This window comes from Amborella trichopoda, chromosome 3 (assembly GCF_054954075.1).
Source record: "Amborella trichopoda isolate Santa Cruz 75 chromosome 3, AtrichopodaSantaCruz75HAP2 v2.0, whole genome shotgun sequence".
In the NCBI taxonomy this organism is placed as follows: Eukaryota; Viridiplantae; Streptophyta; class Magnoliopsida; order Amborellales; family Amborellaceae; genus Amborella; species Amborella trichopoda.
The window spans coordinates 42607480-42627770 of NC_142338.1; the positions used below are offsets into that span (position 1 = coordinate 42607480).

General features: G+C 35.1%; 1 protein-coding gene and 1 long non-coding RNA gene across 4 annotated transcripts; one reads left to right on the top strand and one right to left on the bottom strand.

Moving 5' to 3' along the window:
- Positions 1-1993: 1993 nt before the first annotated feature.
- LOC18422676 (alpha/beta-Hydrolases superfamily protein) lies at positions 1994-6497 on the top strand. 2 transcript variants are annotated; one of them, XR_016051113.1, is made up of 7 exons: positions 1994-2316; positions 3140-3312; positions 3630-3682; positions 4319-4433; positions 4754-4859; positions 5527-5686; positions 6190-6497. XR_016051113.1 is itself a non-coding variant. In XM_006878558.4 (7 exons), exons 1-7 carry the CDS (start codon positions 2224-2226, stop codon positions 6370-6372), a joined length of 900 nt encoding a protein of 299 aa, XP_006878620.1. In that variant the 5' UTR covers positions 1994-2223; the 3' UTR covers positions 6373-6497. The 2 variants fall into 2 exon arrangements, 1 of the variants encoding a protein (XP_006878620.1); XM_006878558.4 differs by having other exon boundaries at positions 4754-4876.
- LOC148782887 (uncharacterized) lies at positions 5910-9066 on the bottom strand. 2 transcript variants are annotated; one of them, XR_016051115.1, is made up of 3 exons: positions 9052-9066; positions 7540-8047; positions 5910-6390 (listed from the first exon to the last, which is right to left on the bottom strand). It is a non-coding gene; the product is annotated as an uncharacterized LOC148782887 (long non-coding RNA). The 2 variants fall into 2 exon arrangements; XR_016051114.1 differs by lacking the exon at positions 9052-9066 and having other exon boundaries at positions 7540-8714.
- Positions 9067-20291: the final 11225 nt, after the last annotated feature.

The following is a 20291-nucleotide window of genomic DNA, read 5'->3' on the forward strand; positions in this document are numbered from 1 at the left end:
TCCCATCCTCTGTCACTTCCCTCGTAAGAGATGGAAACGGTAGTTGAGGTAAAAATAGGGTAGTTGAGGTAAATATAATTATTTGGGATATTTTGTGAAGTGAAAATAGAGAAGGAAAGGAAGAGATGTGAGTAGGAGGTGGGATGCTACATATCTATAAAAAATCAATACCGCTCAATAGAAGGGAGGGATTATTATGAAATCCAACCATTTTCAGGGGTCCATACAAAATTTTACCAATACTTTTTACCCAAGATAGGAAGAAGTTTATATAGTGCACCAATATTGTACTATAGAAGCATGGTACACCTTCAAAATCTACGATAAAAAGTTGTTTTGGTGCTAAAAAATCCACCACTTGATCATCTCGACCTCAAGACAATGGATATGCCCAACAAAAAAAAGTTCGAAGTTCTAAAAAATTGCTTCTCGTGACATATTATCTAGACAGTAGATTTTCAAACATCTCGACATCAAGACAATGGATATGCCAAAAAAAAAGAAGTTCGAAGTTCTAAAAAATTGCTTCTCGTGACATATTATCTAGACAGTAAATTTTCAAATTTTTTAAGTGTTTTGCTGATCTAAACCCTTTTTGGAACTTTAAGTTTTATTAGGAGCAGAAATGGCGTTTTAGGCTATCGTGAGAATTTTTTAAATTAAAATTACATCTTCCAGTATGTTATGGTAATGCGACTTAGATTGTTTGGGATTGACACTCATGCGAAACCAACCCTATAGATTAAGCACCTGTTACTGATAAAACAAGTTTTTTCTACTATTAATGATGTTCTATTAGTTGTTATCAAAATTATCAAAAGCTTTTATTTAAGGGTGCGGTTTGTATTGAGCCGAGGATTTAAACAATCAAAGTAAAGTGTACCTTCAATTAGTGTCGAAAAATGTAGCTTTAATATTGAAAATCTTTGTGATAGCCTTAAAATATATTTTCATATTCAATTATAAAATTTTAAGCTTCAAAAAGAGTGTAGATCGAGCATATCTATGAAAATTTGAAAATCTTGTAAATTGACCGTCAAAAAATGTGTTACAAGATGCACTATTTTCAATACTTGAAATCCATTTTTTTCTCATGTTCATGCATCTTGATGTCGAGATGATCAATTTGAAGATATTTGCGCATCAAAACAATCTCTTCTAGTGAAATTTTTTAGGTGGGCTCTAATTTGATTGTTTAGAGCCTCAACTCTATACAAACTTTTTCCCACATTTAATACCATTCATTTTTATTTAATACAAAAAATCCAGTTATATAACCATAAGTTAGAGGTAAACTATTATACAAGCTTGGGGATGCGTCCCTTAGCATCAAAATGTCCATCTTTAAAATGGTCATTGCAAAAAAAAAAAAAAGAGTACCCAACTAAATTCTAAACCAAATGGGAGCAATAAAATCATAAAAGGAACACTTATTTTATTTTTTCCATATGCTTGATCACCATGATGCGGATTATAGATCACCAGAAATTTAGATCCAAATTCTATATTGAGATAGATTTTAGAGCGGGACATACTTCAATAGGCAGAGCGCCCACCCTTGCTTTTCTACTTGTCGCGCCGGGCTGCCCTTGTTAATGGGTTGAGTTGTGCCTGGACACCAATGTAAAAAAGATAAAAAATAAATAAAGAAAATTGTTTCATGCAGTCGGGACACTATTTTTACATTTGCAGTCCCAGAGATATAAAGTACCCATCTTAAAGATGGATGCAAGTGGGTAGTCCATCTAAAAACAATAGATATTAAAGGTACAAATGTTTTTTTAATAAAATTATTTTTTTTTATTTTTAAAATTTATTTATTCATCCATATTCATGAGCTCCATGTTAGAGATTAAATGTCCTTAAAAAATAGGTCAAAATATCATCTAAAAATAAGAGGTGAGTCATTTCTACATGGACTCATAAAAACAGTGTCTAAAAAAGAAACCGGTCCTAGTAAACCATCAGGCTATATTTTTTTTTTTTTTTGTGAGTCAAGGGGAAAGGGGCAAGGGGCCCGCCTTTGGTCAAGCGCTATCCAATTAAGCCGAGGCTCTTTTCCTACCACCGCACCGATACTCAGCCTCGAAACTGGCCCTTGAACCGGGGCTTTTTGTGCCCAGTTCACCAGGCCCATTAGACCCTCATAACCAACCTATTTCACAGGCTTTGCACACCCCTCTAAAGCGGGGGAGATATTTTGGTTGTGGCGGACCGAGCAAGATGGCGTGCGGGAAACAGATAATGCCCCTCGCCTCTGCAATTCAAAACTCCCGCGGACCAACGGTCACCTGTCGCCCAGCCGTTATTCTGCCTGTTAAGTTCTATATTTCATTTCTCTCTCAGCCAATCCATGTCTCTGGTTTCAAATTTTCACCTCATTTCATGCTGAAAATATCTGGCGAAATGTGCCCCAAAACCATTGAAAACCTGCGAGATTTGTGGGTTGTCTCATTGTTTTTTCTCTGTTGGTAGTTTACAATTTGGATTGATTGTTATCTCTGGTTTCTTTTCCTTGGATTTGATTTACTTTTTGGACATCTAGTTCTTTTGGAATTGATTGTTCCCTTCAGTTTCTTTCTCCAGGTTACTCAACTTCACTAATTTTCTTCCTGCAATGAATTTATAGTGCTTCATTTATTTTGCTTTTAATTAGAATATGTTGCCTCTTTTGTTCTCGAAAAGTCACTGTTTGAATAGTTCTTGGGTTTGCTCCATATTCTCCCTGTCTCCTGGTAATGTTACTGGCGTTAAATTCTTCTGGCAATTATGGTTTTTCTTTCATTTTGCTTGTATTCTATAGTTTATTTATTTATTTTATGCTAAGGATTGTTGCTAGCATGGGGAACCTGCTTTGATTGGTAGTTTTTCTTAAGCTGAATTCACAATGGTGTGAAAATTGAGAAATAATGCCCCAATATATATACAGACTAGACAATGGGGAGATTCATCTGATGCTCACGGTGCTGTTAAATATGTCCCTTGGAATTCGACCCTATTCTTTTGACTACGACTGCTGATTGTTCGATTCTTTTTGCCAGTGCTGGCTATGTACTATGTCTAGGTGGTACTTAACATGGATGGTTTTGTTAAGTAAGTTAGATCATTTACACCTACTTGTATGATGTTTATTTCTCAGGGTTTGGGAAATAATTCTAATGATTATAAAGCTTTGGCTCATACATTGGAAGACAAAGGTATAGCCACTGTTGTTGCTAAAGTTTCTCGAGTTGACTGGCTAAGGAATGCAGCTGGTTTATTAGATGCAAATTATTGGCGGGGAACACTTCGTCCTAGACCGGTCCTTGATTGGTAATTGATTTTCCTGATACGATTAAGAGATTGATAAACATATATGGGGAATGTATAGAGATACAATGCACTATTTGGAAAAACCTAGTCTGCTGGATCATCACCCTCCAATGGTGATAGAGGCGGAAGTGGGATCCATTAAAGCATGACTGTATCCCAATGGAGGGTCCTACCCTCTCCATTACCTTTACTCATTTCACTGAATGTGATGACCACTGGCTAGTGGCTATGCTTTCTCATAGTCCATTTGTTTATATTGTATACCATCTCAAAAATATTGGCTGACATGCTTGACTACAGTTTACTTGTGCTGCTAGGTATTTGGAAAGGGTTGACAAAGCTGTTCATGAGGCAAAACAACTAGCCGAAGGTATGGCTGCTCTATCAACTAATGCTCTTCTCGAAGTGACTCAAGAATGCTGAAAATAGGGATTTTGTTCCCTTTTGCTTTCTTCTCAAGGAAGTGGTGAATGCAAAAATTAAGCAAATTGATGATCACTTTGACATCAAGTCCCAGATACCAATATAAACTTCACCAATAACAAATGTTTAAAGGTTAATGAGTTTGCCCAATAAGTATGACGGACCATAGACGGAACAAGAAAGATCCATAATGTCATAATGTTTCTTACTCCAATGTAGTAGCACTGGCCAGAACCACCCATTCATCACAATAAAGTAGCTCAAATTGTGCATATTGTTTATTATCACACATCTCTATACATGCTTCTTAGTAGTTTATGGCATGCTAATAGTGGCTTACTTTGGTTTTTCCCTTATTCTTCATATTCTGTAACATGAACTGAACACTGTGTCAAGTGTTAACATTAGGAAAAACAAATTCCTCAACACCATTCACCCGTTCTGGAATATGATGCAATGTTTAGCTGCATATTTAATCGACAATGTACCTAATCCTTCTTATTTGCTACATATTTCTTACAAATAAATTACAAACTACTCGTTGCTTCCAAGTCTCTGAGATACCAAACTTTTTTATATGTAGGGGAATATTTGTCCTTGATTGGACATTCAGCAGGAGGTTGGCTTGCACGTGTCTATTTGGAAGAATTCGGACAATCGCAAGTTTCACTGCTATTAACCCTGGGAACTCCACATACGTATATCTTCTAGACTGCAAATAATTGATTTGATTTGATGACTAATCTTGAGTCCACCTCGTCAAGAAGTCAATATTTTACATCCATCCATTTGCTTTGCTCATATAGAATATGGAGATCATTCAGCACTTCTATTCTGACTTATATTGATCAATGTAGATGCATTTTAATTCTGTTCTGCTTCTTATGTTCTATGAAATTATTGAGCCTATGAGAAGTGCGCCTTGGGAAAATATGCTCATCTACTCCCTCATAGTGTCCTATGTTTTTCCTTTAAGTCCTTTTATTGTATCTGACCTTGAATTATGGATCATTTTCAGTGCCCCTCCAAAAGGAGTGTCAGGAGTCATTGATCAAACAAGGGGTTTATTGGATTATGTGGATAGATATTGTGCAAAAGCTGTTTACACACCAGACCTAAAATATGTATGTATAGCTGGGAGGTATAGTCAATTATCTTATGTTTGCTTTGCATTAGTTTACCGAAATGAAGGCACTCTATGATGCCCGACACCACTTTTAATATTAGTATAAGCATTATTTTATTCTTGTGCATGTGATTTTGGCTGGTAACAATCCTAGTGTTTTAAGGTTATCATACTATATGCTCACTCTGTGATTCTTTCCCGTCTTGTTTTCTGCTTCTCTATCTTGACTGCCAAACTAGATGATCTTTGAAGTGGATGTATGAACTTTTTCTTTAATACAATTTCATATATTTATCCCTAAAAGAAGTTATTTTAGTATAGACTAACTTTAAAGTTATCGAGAGACATCCCTTGAAGTTACTGTAGTATAAAACCTGAAAAGTACCAAAAGCTGAGGGTATAGATCAACCGTGCGCCTTGGACTAATACATTAGCTTGTACATTAGCATATGTTGAATATAAGTGAGTAGTGCAATGTATTTGAAATATGGACCTATATCCAAGTATCATGCACTGATGGATATAAAGTAGCCAAATTGTATGAGGAAATGGTCACAACATATGATATAGTTTTATGCCTCTAATCAAGTGTCATGCTCAATTTTATTGATTTGTGAGTCACTTCAGTGCTCTGAGAAATGGAGTTTTCATCACATAATTTGCAGGCATATACAGGGGGCTCGCTTATTTGGGAAATCAGGCAGAACACAAGAAACTCTACTTGCAATGAAAGTTGAAGCCAAAACTGCAGTCATAAATGAGGACATGTCAGTTTCCACATCTCCTACAATTCGTGCCCGCTTCATTGGACAGGGGTACAAGCAGGTATATCTATGCATGGATAAATACTTGCAAAAGGAGGTAATTGAGAATCCCAATCTCTCCCAACAAACTTCACCCCATTAGACTGAACAGATCCCCCATTTACAATCTCTCTCTCCCTCTCTCTCTCATTTGTATATATTTCTGCAGTGGTGTATCTAACTACCTTAAATCATCATCCAATAACTGGGGTTAAAAAGAAACAGCAGAAAATGTCAAGTTCAAGTGAGTAGTACTGTGATGCTTGAGGATACTTTTTCCAAGTAGGATTATATGTATTATGTACATGAAAGGAAGTTGGGACACGCGTTTGCACAAATGAACCGACATGCATGCTCATGAAGAGAGAGAGAGAACTTTCTTCTCCTTAAAAGAGTCTCAGTAATTTAGTTTTCAGTAGTTTCATATTAAATAATTAAAACCCCAGATTTTTAGTCAATACGTCAACACTGGTTCTTGGAGCGTAGTTTTAATTTGACGCCAGGGATCTACCAATGTTGCACCAGGTTTGTGGGCGAGCCAATGTATGGGGAGATGGAGTTGTTCCTGAAATTTCAGCACATTTGGAAGGGGCACTCAACATAACGTTGGAAGGCGTTTATCACTCTCCAGTGGGCTCAGATGATGAAATCAGGCCATGGTATGGGTCAGCCTCCATTGTCGAGAAGTGGGTTCATCACCTCCATTAAGAAATCCTGTAAGAAGGCCTTCACGCAAAGACAAGGCTTGTGTTATGTCATTCCATCTGTTCATTCAAAATTTGTGTTGCTATCTCTCTCTATATATATATATATTTTTTTTTTGTTTTTTTTCATAATGCCTCTCTCTCTCTCTGTCTTTTTTCATAGCGCTTTTGATTACCCTGCAACATATCAAGGTCCAACTCCATTGATCTACCCAATGAAAGAAAAGTAGCACGTCTTGCCATAGGGTGCTTGTACAAAACAAATGCCAGTTTGGATGGTCCACTTGCATAGTTAGCAAGTCGGTGAATTACAATATATTGGCTAATAAATCGGTTTTGTTCCAAAAGGTTGGAGGAAAACAATCGGGACAAAAATGCGGATCACCAAAAATTAGGTAAATTAAAACATCGTGAATATTTTGGTTTTGACACAAAAGATAGAGTGAAAAAATTGGATATGTAAAAATGACACATGATAAGATTATGATTTGTAGTTATTGTATGGATATTTTAAAGCTATTGAACAACAATTTTATCTCCTTAGCTAGTATCATTAGGATGATACTTGACAAAGTTTTGTCAAAATTTTCAATAAATATAATAACAATACTTACTCTATTGTCACGACACAAAATATATTATAGACTTACTGGAAATATAAAATGATACAACAATACCAAACACAAGATTTATATTAGTAAATAGCGAGAACTATAACCCAATGTGTAAGGATTATTATTGGACAAAACCCATATAAGGATTATTATTGGAGAAAAACCCATAAAAGACCCTCAAATGTGTAAGGATTATTATTGGACAAAAACCCATTATTATTGGACAAAAACCCATAAAAGACCCTCTGTATAGGATTGAGGTTAGCTAAAACACAAAAAACAAAAGATATAAAATAGCGGTTTGTTCATCCAAAATGCTTTGTTTTAAACCAAATCACAAACAAGTTTGAGAAGATGATATTAATCAAACTTTTATATATAGAAAGAAAGCAACAAAATGCTTAAGCAAATCTAAATATTCGAATATCATCCTGAATTTCAACTTTATGTCAATTTTCAAATATGGGATTACAGAGATTATTCTCCTCTCAGAGAGGTCGAACACTGAAAATAAAAGCAAATCATAAAACTTTAGAAGAGAGCGAAAGAACCCTAACCTACAGCCTTATTCCGAGAAAGTGGGCAACATGGCAAGGTTGAAACGAGAACTGTGTTTAATCAGACTCTAAGTCCGAGGAATCCACAAGAATTGCAACCCTTGTACGAGCCTTCTTGAGCTCCCCATGAGAGACTTAACTCTCATCCTTTTGAAGTCTCGATGCGGTGTTCCCAAGCATGAAGAAGTTCAACTTTGTTAGAAATCTGCCTCTTAAGCATTTCAATGACAGCCTTCTGGGCCAATGTAAGAGCAAATGTGGTAAAGCCCAACGCTTTTTGGTGAGGAGAAAATCCAAGAAATGCCCCACTCATTATAAGAGGGGGAAGAAGGATAAAGTTCAATAGAAGATCATTGAGAATTCCTCAGACTCAGAAAAGAAGCAGATCCCGACGAATTAGAAAGGGAGCGACTAAGTGACCCCCATGAAAAATGAGAAGAGGAACCATGGGAAATGGACTCATCATCACTAATAATAGCCTCCTCTCTAGAAGACATGGTGAAGGTACCTACAAAAGAGAGAACCAAGGAAAACCTTACACAAAGGGCTAATTAAGCAAAGTGATGAAGAAAGATCACGCCCTTAAAAGGACTTTTTAATAAGACTCAAAGGAGCATTCCACACCGCATGTTGTGTGGCATGAAAAACATGCGGAAAATTGTTCCATGCTGGCTGGACCTCACGACTACATATGCCCTTCAAAAAAAGAGTAAAGCATTCATCTTAAAAAGGGATATAAAAACAATATAAACTAACGGCCCAAATATTTTTTTACTAAAAATTATTATTTCTAATTTTTAAAATTTACTTATTTTTTCGTATTCATGATTAGACGCCATTAAAAATTAAGTTAAAAATTCCATCTCAAAAACACTTTCCAAATCTCCCACTTTCCCATTTTCAAAACGCACCCAATTACATGTTCCTATCCTCTTTCCAAAGACTACATCTATCCCAAAACACTTTCCAAATCTCCCAATATTAACCTGGAGTGATTCTTTAGCCTTCCCTATCTCAAAACTTTGAAATAGGAAATTGGATTTTTTAAAGATGGCATAGAACTTTCCTAAAAGAGATATCATTTTCCATTCCCTATTCTAGCCTCCATTTTCCAACCCCATCAAATTAAGAAAAACAAAGTAAAATAAAATAATACCTTTTCAAAACAGCCCCTACTCTCCTAAGCTTCCAAAAGGCCCCCCTCTGGTCACTCAAATCCCTCTTTTTTTTATTTATTTAACTATTGAAAAGGTACCAAAATTCTCATGATAATCAGCATATTTCAAACAAGAAAAAAGAAAATTTTTGTTACTCTTTCTCCCTGTTTTATAAATCGTCCTTCAGGCTCTACTTTCAAAATCTCCTCCGAGTTTTGAAATCCCTTACTCCTCAATCACATGGCCTAAATTGTGATTGTGACTGCCCCATAATAATAACAGCAACAACAACAATAATAACAGCAACAACAACAACGGTTATAATAACAACAACCATAATAATAGTAATAATAACTTATCATGGCTCTGTGGTCGCTTGAGCCCAAACTGTGTGACCATCCTATTCCCAAATCTCCTTTGTTCCCATCATCCCACAATGGCAACATCAAAATCATTCCTCACTTTTATGTCACCCTTCTTTTATTCATCCTTGACATTTCTCCCAATGTTCTTCGGTGGCATGAGTCTAAACTACTGAGCATATTCCTATCCAAATCCTCTGTATTCTTGGCACGAATCCAAACTACCACTTTCAATCGAATCATTTATATTCCGATATGAATCCAAACTACCACCTTCAGTCAAATTCTTTGTATTTTAGTATGAATCTAAATTGCCATTTTAATCAACTTCATTCAATGAGCTCCATGCATGAGGATAAACTGCTACCTTCATATCAATTCAACTGTCGAACTTGTACGATGCAAAAGATCAAGAGCTACTGTCCCAGGCATGATATTAAATTGTCGTCATCTCCCATCATGACGTTAAATTGTTCAGTTGGCTTCATGGTTACATGAGCTAAAATTGTTGACTAAGTCCTTTTAAAAAAAAACTCGATCTTTGCAAAATATTCCTTTTAATTTATTAATTTCAAATTTCTTAATTTCTAGTTATTCATTGTAATTTCTTAATTTTTGGTTCTTAATTTCTAGTTATTAATTGCAATTTCTTAATTTTTGATTCTTAATTTCAATTTTCAAACTCCAAACACAGGAGCAGTCCTGGTATGGATATCTTCAAAACTTTGTCTTGTTGTTTTTAAAAACTTTAATTATTTTGGTTTAAATTGTAACCCGATACCCAGTTCTGTTTCCAAAGCTTCTCCCTATTTTCAAAATCTTTTAAAATGTTTTAAAAAACAATAGAGTAGAGACTAAGTCTTAAAATGATGACAATTGTCCCGCGCCTCAAAAACTTATTTGATGAAAAATAAGTTTATCAAAGACTTTGAATCACCTTTAGGAACCTTTTCCCTTTGCATTTTTCCTTAGGATATCCTGTCTATTCTTTAGGAAAGCCGAGAGATATGGATTAAAAGGGAAATCTCAATTTCAATTCCATTCATTTCATTTTCAATCATTGGCTTCAAAAAAATTCAAAATTAGTGACCTGGAGAGCACATACCCTACACTACCCGAGAGCGGTCCTGTGAACACTCAGCCCGTAAGCCCTAGATTCCTAAATTCCTAGGCAGGCAACTGGATGGGGTGGCAGTCAATGTTTGAAGGGTCGAATACCCTATGAGCATTAGTTCTCAATTTTTTAAGTCATTCTTAATCATTCATTTCATTCGTGACTATATGTGTCTACGTCTTTGTAGCCCACCTATCACTCGATAGGCAGAGTTGCGTCAAAGAGGGGCAACTGTAAATGCCCTATTTTTGGAATTGATATTTTTTTTGGAGTTCTAAATCTTTAAGCAGAGGGAATAAGCCTTAGGCAAGCATTTTGCCACATTAGCCTGTACATCATGGGACACACTAACCCATAGATATATCAAGACAATAGTCTGGCCCAAAATGGCCAAAAAAATTTTAAAAATCCTGTACAATAACCTATTTAAGAAAACCCTGGACCAGAATGGTAGGTTTTCAAGTGAAAATGAAGCATAGTATGTCAGTACTACCAAGCCATGAATTGTAAACTAATATAGCAATTTCTAATCACCACAATCACAATCCCAAACCCAAAAAAATCTACGCCAACCTAGGTACATCACCCACCGCACCCCAACTTCCAACGTGCAGTACATGCCATCCACACCACAAGTTGTGGTGTGGGTAGTTGTCGATTCCTGATTGATAAACACATATTTTCAACCTCCAAATGGGAGAGACACATTTTCCTGAAAAGTTATTGATTTGCATACTTAGTTATTTTTAACAAACATGAGGATAATGGTGGGGAAGGGAGAGTGTTAGATTTTGCCAGTAAAATGGATATGGAATAGACCTTTAAAGGTGCAATTCCCTGAATTCTTTTGGAAAGTGACTTCGAAAAGCTTGACAATAAATGAGCTACTGACAGGCGTGGAGTACAAGATTGATTAAACATAGAAAGGTGCATGAGAATGTGGTAAGAGTATATTCAATGTTTGAAGCTTCGCAACAAGGCCTAGGAATGAGGATGCGGTGGTGTGGGAGCCAAGTACAAAAGGGTATTTACAGGTGGATCTGTATATAAGTTGATGTTCAATTGCCTGTTCCTATTAAGATTAGATGATATATTTGGATATTGCCTTTAAAAAAGCTTTCGACGATAGATGTTTCAAGAAAAGAGGCAAGTTCACTCATCGTCTATGTTTACAATGGGCCCATGCAAAATCAGTATATGGAAATGGAATCGCGGATACTTTAACCAAGAGAGGAGGTGCTTGCAAGATTTAGTTGTTTCGGATGTTTTGATTATTTGATTGCATTGTAATCTATTTTGGTTAATAAAATTATATAATATTGTCAAAAAAAAAAAAAAAAGAAGAAGAAAAAGAAGAAGAGTAGACCAACTTTCTCTATTTTTATCTTATATTTTTTACCCAAACAAATTAAAAAATATATTTTTTTTTCTAAACTCCCTCGCTCCCCCATAAATCTCCCAAGCCCTCTCTCTCCGTACTTCCCCAACTCTCTCTCTCCTCCCCTTTCTCTCTCCCCAAACTTTACCGAATCTCACTATCTCCATTTTTGCCCATCCTCTCTCTCACCTCATGCTTTCCCGTGCTTCCCCAATCCCTCTCCATTTTCTCCCATCTTCTCTCTTTCCCGTTCTTTCCCAAATCCTTCTCTCTCTCTTAATTTTTTCCATCCTCTCCCTCTCTCTCTCTCCATTTTTTCCCAATCCTCTCCCTTTCTCTCTCTAAAACACATAGTCTCTCTCTCACCCCAAATCACAGTATCTCTCTCACCCCAAATAAGTGACTGTAACCGTCCCAAGTAAAAGGAACAAAATTAGGGCAAATTTATTAAAGAAGATTGGTGTAAGGAGATCATATGGTGAAACTTTGGATAATTATCAATGCAGATGCTGAGGTAAGTATGAGGTGTGAAAGAAGTTACAGTGCTTCCTCATTCGAATTTTCACCTTGTCAAAATGGATTGAGTTTCCTGAGATGGGTTTATTCCAATTTATCCATAAGCAAGAGAGAATTTGGAAAGGGAAATCATCAATGGACCTGATCACACATAATCAAACTTAAGCATGCTTATGAATGAACATAACAATGGTAGCTTACCTACCCATAAGCCCCGGCCATTTGTGAGAGGCAAATAAAAGCTTCAGTTGTTGTGATTTGGGGTGAGAGAGAGAGATTGCGATTTAGAGAGACAGAATGGGGAAAATTGGAGAGAAAGAGATTTGGGTGAGCATAGGAGAGAGAGATTCGGGAAGTGCGGGGAAAAAAGATTGATTTAGGGAATCACAGAAGAGAGAGGATGGAAAAAAAAGGAGAGAAATTCGGGGAAGCACGGGGAGAAAAATGATGGGAAAAACGAAGAGAGAGAAAAAAGGATTTAGGGAAGCATGGGAGAGAGAGAGAGGGGTTTAGGTGATTGAGAGAACGTAATACACATGAGAGAGGGGATTAGAAAAGTTTTTTTTTTTAATTTATTTGGGCTAAAAAGAGAGAGGTTTGAGATATTCATAGGGAGAGAGAACATAACACGTGAGGAAATATGAATTTAAAAAATTTGTCTTTTTCAATATGTTTGGGTTAAAGAGTTGAAATAAAAATAAGTAAAGTTGGTTCATAGAGATATTTTCCCTTAATCTGATTTTAATGTATAATAATTAAAGTGTTAATTAAGAAAAGATGTGAAGCTAGAAAGATTATTGATAATTAAGTTAAATTTTGGGGTAAATATCTTCATACCCCTTATTTTTGTTGCTTATTTTTTGAAAGACTCAAGGATTTAAACTATTTTTAAGAGCATAAAGTTTCTATATTTTCTATTTTTCAACCGTTAAACCCTTTTACTCATGTATTATTGACCTCAGTAATTTATAAAATGACTTCTTTTTTAAAAAAACGTAACATCCATTTAACCCGTTAACCTATGCCCTCTCTCTCTAAACTCAGTCTCTCCCTCTGTCTCTCTCTCTAAAGTCTGTCCCTCTCGCCCATCTCTCTTTCAAATGCCTAAATCGCAGAGATCCTTCTGCATCTCCTCCATCTCTCTCTCTCTCTCATACCCAAATAGGAGAGATCCACCCTCCCATGTCTCTCTCTCTAGGATGTTCTTGCGATCTTGAATGATCATTGGTTCGGGCTTGATCGTAGAATGTTCTTGAGATGCTGGTGATTGATTCCTCAAGTAGATCATTAGAAGTGAGACGAGTTTCACAATTTCTCCAAAGTCCTTCAATGTTTCTTCAAGATTAGAACTAACATGGGGTAATTGCAATGAGCAGCCACCAAAAACTTTTATAAAGAGAAAGTATATTATGAGACAACAAAATTTAATCCAATCATTTATAAGGAAGAAAAATGGTGAATTAACGGAAAAAAGCCATCAAACCCATCACACTAGACCAACAGTGTTGATTTCATTATCTGGAACTTTTGTATTTTTGCTTCTCAATTTCAAATTTCAACTATAATAAGTTTCAATCCCTTGCAAAAACTGAAACTTGTGCAATGGCCTTATATTCCAAATTGAGATTGATGGAAAAAAACAGATAAGATTCTAAGAAGTGTCAATCAAAATCTGCAATTTAATTCTACAAATTTTTGTGATCTCTGCTAAATTATGTCCAAAAAAGAGAATTCTGAAAAGGAACAAAGACAAATTGGATTGAAATTCTCAAAATGCAGCCTAAACTCATGAGACTTTTTCGTGTAAAAAATTCCATACTTAATGCTTGTATTGCAAACCAAATTTCAGTGCATTTTTTTTCAAATGGGCCAAAAAATACTAAAATAACAAAATTCAAACCAAATCCCCATTCTCTTCCATAACTTGTTTCAAAATTTCAGCTCCAAAAACCTACCCCAAGGATTGCTAGACCAAGTCCGGTTAAACAATATAAAAAAAAAAAACAGAATTACTGTTAAAGAAGAAGATTGCTTGAGCCGAGAGAAGTTAGGACTTATCTGATAGCTAGGGTTTTGTTAGTTGATTTTAACAAGAGCAATATGCGATTAAAAGGTGCAGAGAAGTTGGAGGCTTTTTTTTGAAAAAATCGCATTAGGGGTTGGAAGGGAGAGAGAGAGAGTGGGTCTCTGCTACTTAAGTATTAGAGAGAAACATAAAGGAGATGTAGAAAGGTCTCTCCGATTTGAGCATTTGAGAGAGAGAGAGAGAGGGACAAGAGAGACATAGAGTTTAGAGAGACAGTTTAGAGAGACAGAGGGGAGAAAGACGGAGTTTAGAGAAAGAAAGAGAGGGCTAGGTTAGTAGGGTTAAATGGCGGGTAAGTTTTGACGAAAGCGAGTCATTTTATAAGTTGTTGAGGTCAATAATATATGGTCAAAACTCTAAATTGTTTCAGGGGTTAGAAGATGCAAAATATAGATTTTATGCTCTACGAAATAGTTTAGATCCTTGAGTCTCCTAAAAAATAGGTAGCAAAAATAAGAGGTATGAAAATATTTACCCTAAATTTTGATGGTAGTTTTCGTAGCAACCTAGGGCAAGCTGAAATTGAGAGGTTATTAGAGGTCATAATGGTGTTATACTTGAGAGCAGGGTTTTAAAAACCGCCAAGTTAAGCCGGACTTGCTCGGTTCTACTCGGGAATCGCCACAGAACAAGCCGGTTCTACGAATAAAGCGAGAATTGCCCGTGTCCAGAGAGAACCGGGCGATTCTCAACAGTGACTCACGAGTCAGACCGAGTCACCCGGAAGAACATGGGCTGCACAGTGTTCTTCACGGGATTTCGATTTTTTTGATCATTTTATTATCGATTTTCAACTTTTTCAGCCTTATGAACGAATCTTACAGGCTTTAATTTAAATTTCGCATCAATTTCAGTCAATAAAACGAATTAAAAAGCACCATTTTCTATCAACAAATTTGGATTGAAGAGTGAGAGTTTTAGGGTTTCTTCCATTTCACTGATTTCAGTTGAAAGAACGCATCATTTTTTGCAAAATTTCAGGCTGAGTGATCGTATGAGTGTTGATCAGAATTTTGTGTTCATAATTTGTGATTATCTTGGAGGAATGCATATCAATTTTGAGTTTGAAGGCACGGGTGCACGAAGAACAGGTAAGAACTGTGTTTTTTTTTTTTTTTCTTGCCATGCGATCAAATTCAGTCAATATTTTGCAAATCATGTATTAATTTTATAGGGTTTTGATTCGTTGTAGTGTTGTTTATCATCACATGTATTAAATTTGATTGTATTCATTCAATTTGAGTTGGATTTTATAGAAAAAAAGACTGATGTCTGTTAAAAAAAAATGGACTGTGTTTTTTTTTTTTCCACCATTTTCTCAATTTCAGTAAATATTTTGCAAAGAATGTGTTGAATTTATAGGGTTTTGATTCGTTATAGTGTTGTTTATCATCACATGTATTCAATTTTATCTGCTTTATTCAATTTGAGCTTCATTTTTTAGATTGAATGACTGATGTCTGTGAAGAACTGCATTTTTTTTTTCCTCAATTCAATCGATTTTATTTAATATTTTGATAATAATGTGTTAATATTATAGAGCTTTGACTCATTATAGTGTTGTTTATCAAAACATGTATTCAATTTGATGTAATTTATTCGATTTGAGGCGGATTTTTGAGTTAGAATGACTGATGTTAGGTTGGTCTGTGAAGAACTAGGGTTTTTTTTTTTTTTATTCATAATCAATTTTTTTGAGAAATCGTGACTTTCCGAAAAATTGTTTTTGATTATCATTAGGAATTAAACAATATCTTTAAATTTTATTGTTAAATTTCTAGTTCAAAAAATTGCATGTTGATAGATTATTTATGCAAAAGAATACAATTTATTATATTTTTAATGCAAAACTATATTTTTCAATTTTTTGCTAATGCAAAAAAATATATTAACAAATGCATGTTGTTAAACTGTATTATATTTTTAATGCAGTTTTGTATTAAAAATTTATTTTTAATTTTTAAAATTTTTAATGCAAAAAATACATATTGTTAAACTCTATTATCATGAGGAATTAAAGTAAATATCATTGTAAAAAAATCGTGGTCCATTATTATATTTTTAAAGCAAAACTGTATTTTTTAATTTGTTGTTAATACAAAAAAATACATTAATATATACATGTTGTTAAACTGTAGTATATTTTTAATGCAGTTTTGCATTAAAAATTTATTTTTAATTTTTTAAAATTTTAATGCAAAAAATACATGTTGTTAAACTGTATTATCATGAGGAATTAAAGTGAATATCATTGTAAAAAAATCGTGGCATGTATGATAATTATATTATCTTGCAATTTTCAATTTTATTATTAAATTTTTAATGCAAAAAATGTATGTTCTTGATAATTGAGTTGTAGCCATGTTTGGAGCTTGTTTTTTATTATATTATCTTGCATATTTGTAATTGAGATGTATGAATATTTGTGATCATTTCAATCGAGTTGGAATTGTGCCGACTTTATCATTGTAAATTTTATTTGTGGCATTGTGAATGACTATATCATTGTAAATGTTTTTTGTGTCAAATATACGTGTAGTCGCAATATGAATGATTATATTAATGTAATTTTTTTCTTGATTCTAAGTGTGACTTATACAAACTTTTTTTTATCTATAATGTTGTATAAATATTCTTTTTTTCTCAGTAGGAACTAATTCATGTTTGTCAAAATGGAGATTGTGACAAGTCCATATGTAATGGCATTAGGAATTACTATACCCTTGTAAATATATTTTTTATTGATATTATATCAATGTAAATTTATTGTTCTATATGTAGTGGCTGATATAGGCTATTTTTATCTATAATGTTGCATAAATAAATTATTTTTCCCAGTAGGAATTAAAATATTTCTGTCAATACAAGTATTTTGCATTAACAACAAATATAACTTCATGAACTACCCCTACATATTATCACTATACATGGTGATTATTTTTCATGTTCAACTGTCAGGTTAATTTTTAACCTTTTACAATTTAAAGTTGAACCATGGCAAGATCTGCGGAAGACCCTACATGGCAACATGGGGTCAGACTTGATCCCAACAAAAAAGACAAAATTATTTGTAATTACTATCAAAGAGTGATAAGTAGTGGGGTTCATAGGTTCAAGCAACACTTAGCAGGGGTTAAGGAAGATGTTTCTGCGTGTAATAGTGTCCCTAAGAATGTAAGAAAGCAGATGGCGGCATTTATCAAGGCTACCAAAGGTAAAAAAATTACAAAGCAGATGATGTATGAGGAGATAGCTAGTTTATATACGTCATCAAGCGGAAATGATTCAGAAGAGCAATATAATAATGACTTGGAGATGGCCACAAGAATGAGTTTACATAAAACATACCAGAGGGAACGCGGGTTTAGAATGCCTAGTGGTTATGACATGGGCATGCATGGTGGGCCTAACTCAGACATGCATGGCGGGCTCAGCTCGAGCATGTATGGCGGGTCCACCTCAAATCTGTATGGAGAGGTTGGTGGCAATATATATCAAGATGAATCAGACGTTGAAGAAATTGTTTCTAGCTCACCTAGGAGGGCTAGTATTGTAGGTTATGGTCGTATATACCCATTTCTCTCAAAGCCTAAGTCAGAACAGATGACCCTCAAAGGCATGGTGAAAGATACGAGAAACATATTGAGCAGATATATAGGAAAATAGTTCTACGATAAAGGGATCCCTTTTGATGCAGCCAATAGCCCATATTTTCTACCTATGGTCAACGCAATCTAGAGAACCGGGCCCGGGGTAAAACCCCCGACGGCATATGAGCTCAGTGGGCCAATATTTGGGCGAAGAGGTGGAGGAAGTTAGAAAGTAGATTGAAGAATATAAACAGAGTTGGCTAAGAACAGGCATTACTCTCATGAGTGATGGTTGGTTAAATAAAGTTAGCAAAAAAGAGTTTGTAACTTCTTGGCTTATTCCCCAAAAGGTATCATTTTTTTCTCTAGCAAAGACGTATCAAGGACGAAGAAAGATGCAAACTTCTATGTACGGCTATATGATCAGATAGTGGAGGAAGAGGGAGATAAGCATGTAATCCAGTTTATTACGAACAATGCGCGTGCATGTGTTTCTACGGGCAGCAAGTTGATGGATAAGATGAAGCATCTAGTATTGACCCCGTGTGTTGCACACAGCATCGATCTGATGTTAGAGGAGATCGGTGATATCAAAATTGTGAAGGAGACTCTACAGGAAGTGAAGTTGGTGTCAAGATTTATGTATAATAATTCTAAAATTTTATTTTTGTTCAGAGAACAATCTAAGAAAAAAGAAATAATCATGCCTGTCATAACCCGCTTTGCGACAGATTAGAGTGGCTGTGGATTCCATTCGGGAATCTGAAGGTGCAATAAAAAGATTGTTTACCAGTGAAGAGTGGTTAAATGACCGCTCTCGAAGTCCAGTACGAGGCTAAAAGTGGACGGCATAGTCTCAAATAGGAGGTTCTGGTCTCGACGTTCCAATATTGTAGAGGCTACTGTCCCTTTGGTTATGTTATTAAGAATGGTGGATGCTGATAAGAAAGCTACCATGGGCATCCTTTATGAAGGTATCAAGAGGGTCAAATCAGCTATTGGGGAAAAGTGTAGTTTTACTAGTAAAGTGATTGAGATTATAAAGAGAAGGTGGAACACCAAATTTGGACGTCCAATTCATTATGCAGGTAAATATATATTTATATAAGTAAAATGTTTCATTGTAAATTATTTTTTTATGAAATTTTAAATGACATTTCTCTATCTATATATTTTTCAGGTTACTACTACACCCAAAATTTTTCTATTTGACACCTGAACATCCCCACAAGATTATAGAAGGGGTCAGATACATTATTGCCAGGTTGGAGAGAAGCCATCAAAACGAGGTAGCAACAATACAAGAGGTATTATTTAATATTTTGGTAAGAACTTGATTGAGTTATTATATTTGACGAATAATGCACTAAAACGAAATATTTTGTTTTAGCTTGCTATATATAAGGATGCTATAGGATCCTTCGAAACTAGACTTGTCAAGAATTCTCGAACTAAAATGGATCCAGGTTATCCCCTAACTAATATTTTGTTCATTCATATATTTAATCTTATGAATTGTTCTTGTCCTTACAATGCTTTTTACATTTTAGTCCAACTGAATGGTGAGATATATATGGTAGTGATGCACCTCACCTAAAGAGGATAGCAATCAAAGTGCTCTCCCAGACATGTTCTGCTGCTGGCTGTGAGCGAAACTGGAGTGCGTTTCAATGGTTGCACACTACTAGAAGGAATCGACTTGCTTCGGAGAAGCTTCATAGACTAATCTACGTTCATTACAACTTAAACCTCCAAGAGCGACAAATAAGAAAGAAGCTTGAAGATTATGGGCCGATAGACTTGGACACAATATTTGTGACGGACACAGCAGAACAATTGGTAGTAGAAGAAGAATAGTTAATGTTGCACAAGAGAGCGTTCCTTGAGGCTATCGGTGAGAAAGATCTTGAAGCAAGTGATGAGCAGCATGAAAGAGGAGGCAGCCCGCCAACATATCCACAATTCGTCGGAGATGTCGATGATATTGTATCAAATGAGGGAGAGTAGGAAAGGGATCTAAGGGAATATGAGAGAGATAATGATTCTGAGGCCACCCAATCCCAGCTAAATTATTCACATATCAAGTACCAACAACAAGAGGGTATGGATGAGCACGATAGTCTAGGTGAGCATGAAGGATAAACAAGCTTCGGGGATTTTAGATTAAGACCACAACAAAACACTAACACTCAGGGATTTAGATATAGTCAAGTGCCCATTAATTTGGATGATTCATTTTTAAATCGAGTCAATGAATTGTCACGCAAATTCAATCAATGGCACCAGTGTGACCAAGAAGAAGAACGACGTTGTCTGTCATTTTATTTTTAGATCGTATGTTACGAATTGAATGTTTTATTGTAATTCATGTATGATGATATACTTAATCCATGATAATTCTATGTTTATCCTTTTGTGTGATGTAAATTAAATAGTAAATAGTAATTCATACAGAAAAAGAACATATCAATATTCACATATTCATGCAAAGAAATGAAAATTCTTAATGGAACACCCTCATTTCTTATTGAATTCCTAAAAAATAACAT